We start from the raw sequence: 5,759 nt of genomic DNA, 5'->3' as shown, positions 1-5,759 counted from the left end.
TTTTCCTTTAAACAATTGTATTAATTTTGATGTATTTGTAATAATGTTGAGGTTTAGACTGTTTGTTGGTCAAAACAAACAGTATGAAGGTGTCACTTTGGGCTCTGGCTCACTGTCACCACATTTCTCACTTTTCTAAATGATTAATCAACAACAATAATCAGCAGATTAATCCAGAATGAAACATTTTACTACACTGAGTACTTTTACTCCTAATCACTGCAGGTTTTGACGGCGGAGTCTTCACATGTGGAGGCTGGAGCCAAATCCTTACAGGAAAGGGATCTGAAAATAAAATCAACAACTTTACCAAGGTGACAGGAAATGACATCACAGCTGTTGTGCAGCAGTATTCATTGCAACAGACCAGATAATGTTTGATAGACAAATCTTGGGGGCCAAGCTAACTAACAGACTACCAACAGTATAGAGATAACCTGCGTGACTCTGAATATCATATTGATTGATTGATTGATTGATTGATTGAAAATTAATCCGACAGGAAAATGGAAAGTTTGTATTAACCCGAGTTTACTATGGAAAATTTAGAATGCTTAAATTAAACAATTAAAAGAAACAGTGTGAAACACAACACATGTTTATATGTATTTACTTTCATGTATGCATTTTCAGTATTTTCAGTGCTGTTGTTACGGCTGTCTGTGTCCCTGTGCTGCTTGTTCCTGTTCCCCTCCTGTCCTCTCTTGCTCTGCACAGCTGTGCCACTTCTTGATTGCTCAATGAGGTTCACCTGGCCTGGGAGAAGTGCTTAATATCTCCTGTGCCAGCATCAGAACGGAGGGAGGACTGCTGGTCTTGATGCCTCTCAGCCTGGGCTTTTGTTCTGTTGTGTTTTAGTTCAGTGTCTTTTCGGTTGTCCTGAGTTAGTGTCTTGGTTTTTTAGTTCTCTTTATGTTCATAAATCATTTTTAAATGTCTTTTTGTGGTTGATTTGTGTCTTTGGCCGAGACTTGTTCATCCCATAGGAACAAAACCTTTTTCAAATCTTTGTGTGTTTATTTTCCAAATAAATTGTTCTTCATTAGGTATTGAACTTCCATGCTACATTAAGGCCAAATCACAATCAAAAAAACAAAATGAGGAGGTTAATTATTTTACTTGTTGTCCAGCAGAGGGCAGCACACATCCACCTGTTCTAATTACAAAGACAGTGTTTCAGTTGGCAAAATCAACGCCTGCTTTATTCTACTTCTGTGTGAAGTCAAGGACCAATTGTGTCAGAAACAGTTGAGCAATCCCAGATTTTCTGTTTAATCTACAGTGAAATTTTAATCTTTTTCCAACGGTTTTATAGTGCAGTGGTAGAAACTGTCAAGGACGGCGTGTGGAGTCGGAGAAAATCACCTCTGAGATTCTGAAGCTTGACCTGAAGTCCCTCCTCATCTTCCATATGTAGAGGATCAGCAGAAAAACAACCACCAGTAAAACAACCAGACCCCAGATGTAACCTGAGTGAGGGACACTGGAGCAGACTGGAGAGAGAGAGAGACAGGAAGTGTACACAGGGTCCACAAAGAAGGAAAATGATGGTAATTTATTTCCTTGTTGTAAGAAAATGTGTCTCATGTAGTTTGCATGATGCATCATTAAACTTCCTCTCACTCTTTGCACTACTGTGAAGAAAACACCTGTGCTGTAAAATTTAAGGTGAGATGGAGGTGGAGTTTGATGGTCAGCAGTCTTAATGAACCGTACCTGCAGCTGAAGGCTGGTTGGTGATTTTAGGGAAAGACGACAAGGCGATGACACTTTCTGAACTGAGTTTTAAACTCTGCGTTGTTGGTGTGGAGGCTGATGGGACTGATGTTGAAAAAGGTGGTGGAGTCTGGTTTGGTTTGGACGGATCTGTGGACAATGAAAAGACAATGAAATAATAAGATATTGAAGAGATACTGATGCAGAGAAATCCACCATGTACGAATGAGTGTAAATATATACAAATATAACAAAATGTAGGAATACAAGATAATCAGTCAGGTGCGAAAACCAGTAAGTATCATAATTAAAGGCATCAATCATACACAACGAACATACTGGACATATGTTTATAATGTTTGTTAATTTATGGTTCAGCTAATTCTGATGATTTGATTTTTGTTGATGACAGAAGGTCTAAGTTTTACTGAAAACAAAGAAAATATCTCTGACTTCATCTAAATAAAATAAAGATAAAATGAAACAATGCAAAAAGAGTTGGGCGGCTTTATATCACCTAAAATTAATAAAACCACAGAGGACACTTTTGTGTATAAACCTGTAATATGTAGAGAATTTACATGCAAATAACAGTAATCCATATTATGGTATTTTTCCAACAACATTCAAAAAAAGTATTAATGTGACCTTCCACATATTGAATGTGAACATAACTGCAGATAATTGAAATGTACTGCTAGGGTTGCTATTGTGGCTGAAGGTTCACGTCCACCTCTTCTAGTTCCCTGTCATCTCTCCATCAGCAGGTCAAACAGGCAGTAGTTCTCTTTTTAAGTATTTGTGATGCTTTTAACTTTATTTTTGGTTTTAAACCAATTATTTATTGTTTTTCTACATGCTAAACATAAACATGTTCTGGTCATATTTTCATTTCTGCTGTTGTCAGGTCATTTAAAAAAACATTTTTGCAGAATAAATAAAATGACAAAGGAAGCAAAGATGTTTTTCATGATCACTTATGGAGGAAAGAAATAATAAAAATAAGTGGATTGGACAAGTACATGAATTATATGAAGCAACATATTCATGTGATTTTAATAAACACTCACCAGGAATGACGAGGATCGGCAATGGGTAGGATGAATCTGGAGACAAAGCTCTGCCGTAGCCACACTTGTACCATCCTGTGTCCAATTTGCTTGCATTTGTGATGGTTACATACAGTCCAAATATAGATCCTTCTTTATATTCAATGCTGTATCTGCCACTCTGAGCTCTGTTGCCATCAGTTTCAATGATAATGTCCTCTTCTGTTTCACAGTTTTCCTTACACAGGAACTTGTGTTTACTCTGAACATCATTGAGGCATCCCATTGTGATATTCTCTCCTTCAGTATCTGTACGGAAAAAACGAGTGTTTCCACCCGGCAGTTCTGTCAAAAAGAGAAACAGTCAACAGTTACTGTCTGTGAAATGCTGCAGTCTGATCTCAGTATTTCTTGCTTCACATGAACACAGATCATCACTGAGAGCTGCTCCGAAAGGTCATACAACATGAATAACTACAATTCTTCCCATAATCTGATTAAATCTTTTATTATTATCGTCCAGAACTACAAATGTCTTAAAAAGTTTATAAATCATCGATTCCTTTTTTTAAAATATATAATATATAAATATTCCTACATCGTTGAATTCACTAAGTAAATCAGGTTTAAAGACTTTCAGTAGAAACTCACCATCAGAAACTCTGATCTCAAAGTCCGAGTATGAGTCTGGAACCAAATCAGTGCCCGAACCACACCTGTACCGTCCTGCGTCAGACTTGGTCAGATCTGTGATGGTCACAGTCAGAACTCCTCTTCCAGAAGATTCTACTTCATATTCAGTGCTGAATCTGCCATTCTGAGCTCTGACATCTTCTGTTTTAACGAGAATATCTTCTGCTTTACATTCTTCTTTACAGAAGAACTTCATGTTTTTAGGCTGAGACAGGTAGCACGACATTGAATCACTTCCTCCCTCAGCTCCCGTGTAAATGTTGAGTTTTGCGCTGACGAGCCCAGTGTCTCCACACAGAGCTGTTGGAAAGATGAACACAGAACACAGATGATCATTTCTGTATCAGCTGGAGCAACAACAACTGTAGAACATGTGTCATCAAACATTTAGCCACATTAACAAATAAAATGTCCCAAAGCAGTGTGTGGTGCTGCGTTCAAGAGACAGTCAGGTCATCAGTCCTCACCTGAGATGAAGCAGAAGAACATAATGTGGTGGATCTTCATTCTGAGTTTGATCCTGATGGAGACAAAAGCGTCTCTGTCACTTCACTCCTTCCACTCTGTCTGTCTGATCAAACAGGAAGCTGAAGTTGCTTTCCTTTCATGATTTCTGTCAAATGTGCTTCACTTCTTATACTTTGTATTTATACTCTTGGGAGGTCCACTTGTGTTTCCTGCTCTTTTTTAAATTCACCACTTCTCAGGAACACACTGGAAATCCCAGTAAATCCCAGTCTCAGCACACGACAGCAGAGAGAGCACACAAACACAGCAAAATCCAATGACCTCCACAGTGTGTAATACAGACAGTGCCAAAACCAACAACTAGTCAAAGGGTTTGCTTTTCCTTCTCATTGTTTGGCATCACATCATCATGTTTGATAAAACTGATGTTTCAGAGTCACAGCTGCAACTTCATTAAGGATACGTTGAGAGCCAAAATTCCCCGAGAACCCCAGTAGGTAAGAAGATAAAGGTAAAAGCCCCTTTTGGATTATGAAATAGGGAAACCCGTGTTATCGGTTAGTTGTGAGTTGTATGAGGAAAATGGAGAGGTGTCTAAAGGCAGGAGAAAAGGCCCCGTTGGTGTAAAACGAAAAAATAACTATTTGGCGTCATCGCACGCCGCCTTCCCAACATCACAAGACTGATTTCAACCTATCAGAGCACATCACGCACGGCAGACGCAGCGAGACGAAACAAAGACGTAAGAAGATGTAACTCCCGTTCAGTCAATCATGACACAAGGTGTTCCTCTCACAGGCATTTATTGTCTTCAGTCGAGGAATTTCAATAAAAGTCCACATGTCGACGAATGTCGTAAGAACTAAACAAACAAACATAAACATCCAATTAAATTTACGTAACACAGAGCGAGTTACAAAGCACAATATAAACCATAATTATACATCAACATACCTCATTGGCCTTCTCAACTAAACGGAGTTAAGGACACTTTATTCTTCTTCTTTCCTCTGCTTCTCTCATACCGGACTTATTGACCGCTGCTCACCTCAAGCATGGTGAAGGTAAAGTGCGTCAACACAAAACGACGTGAGAGCACTGACACCAGCGAACATTGGTTCCGCTACAACAACAGTTCTCTTTAGTTACAATTACATCCAAATGAAACAACAAAATATATTCCCTTATTTAAACATAAATACTTGAATTGTTCATATTTTCAACAACCAATTATTATTAATTATGTAAATTAACTTAAATAGTATAACTGACTTTGATGGCAGCTACACTCCCACCAAATCACTGGTGATTTCTCTAATGAACTTAAGATAAAGATTCAAATAATAATTCAGATAATGTTTATGATATTTGGTGTGAGGAAAGACAGTGAGACAACAAGGCTGCATTACTCAGCTTCAAGCAGGGTGACTGTCTAGTGGATTGGCCTGACTAGGTAGACCGGCTTGTTGAGTCGCTTTCCTTGGTCATCTAAAGCTGAGTCACTGATAAGCACTTTCAGCTTCCTCACACGACCATCTTCACCAGGGTACACTTCAGTGACCTTGGCGAGTTTCCACTCATTTCGTGGTGCAAGGTCATCTTGTATTATCACTACATCGTTGACTCTTGCATTCCGATGTGTCTTGTTCCATTTTTGTCTCTGTTGCAGGTTTAACAGGTACTCTTTTTTCCATCTCGACCAGAACTCATTTGCCAAATGTTGCACTCTCCGCCATCTTTTGCGAAGATAAAGATCTTCTTTCACAAACTCTCCCGGTGGTGGCAGGATTATGGAAGACTTCATCGTAAGGATGTGATTGGGCGTGAGAGGCT

The 5,759-nt window shown here is 38.8% G+C and overlaps 1 protein-coding gene across 1 annotated transcript; it reads right to left on the bottom strand.

Moving 5' to 3' along the window:
- Positions 1-233: 233 nt before the first annotated feature.
- On the bottom strand, positions 234-3,965 carry LOC140999283 (polymeric immunoglobulin receptor-like). The gene is made up of 6 exons (XM_073469608.1): positions 3,926-3,965; positions 3,417-3,758; positions 2,787-3,110; positions 1,717-1,866; positions 1,366-1,493; positions 234-285 (listed from the first exon to the last, which is right to left on the bottom strand). The coding sequence occupies exons 1-6, from the start codon at positions 3,963-3,965 to the stop codon at positions 271-273; spliced, it is 999 nt and encodes a 332-aa protein (XP_073325709.1). The 3' UTR covers positions 234-270.
- Positions 3,966-5,759: the final 1,794 nt, after the last annotated feature.

This window comes from Pagrus major, chromosome 7 (assembly GCF_040436345.1).
Source record: "Pagrus major chromosome 7, Pma_NU_1.0".
Taxonomy (NCBI): Eukaryota; Metazoa; Chordata; class Actinopteri; order Spariformes; family Sparidae; genus Pagrus; species Pagrus major.
Note: the sequence above shows the minus strand (reverse complement) of the source record. Positions and strands in the feature narration are given on the sequence as shown.

Bases quoted from the DNA above. Each gene is read 5' to 3' on its own strand.
- LOC140999283 (XM_073469608.1), bottom strand. From the start codon at position 3,965: ATGAAGATCCACCACATTATGTTCTTCTGCTTCATCTCAG. The intron at 3,111-3,416 runs GTGAGTTTCTAC...TCTTTTTGACAG, and splicing joins TGAGATCAGAGTTTCTGATG to AACTGCCGGGTGGAAACACT. The intron at 1,494-1,716 runs GTACGGTTCATT...CTCTCTCTCCAG, and splicing joins CAACCAGCCTTCAGCTGCAG to TCTGCTCCAGTGTCCCTCAC.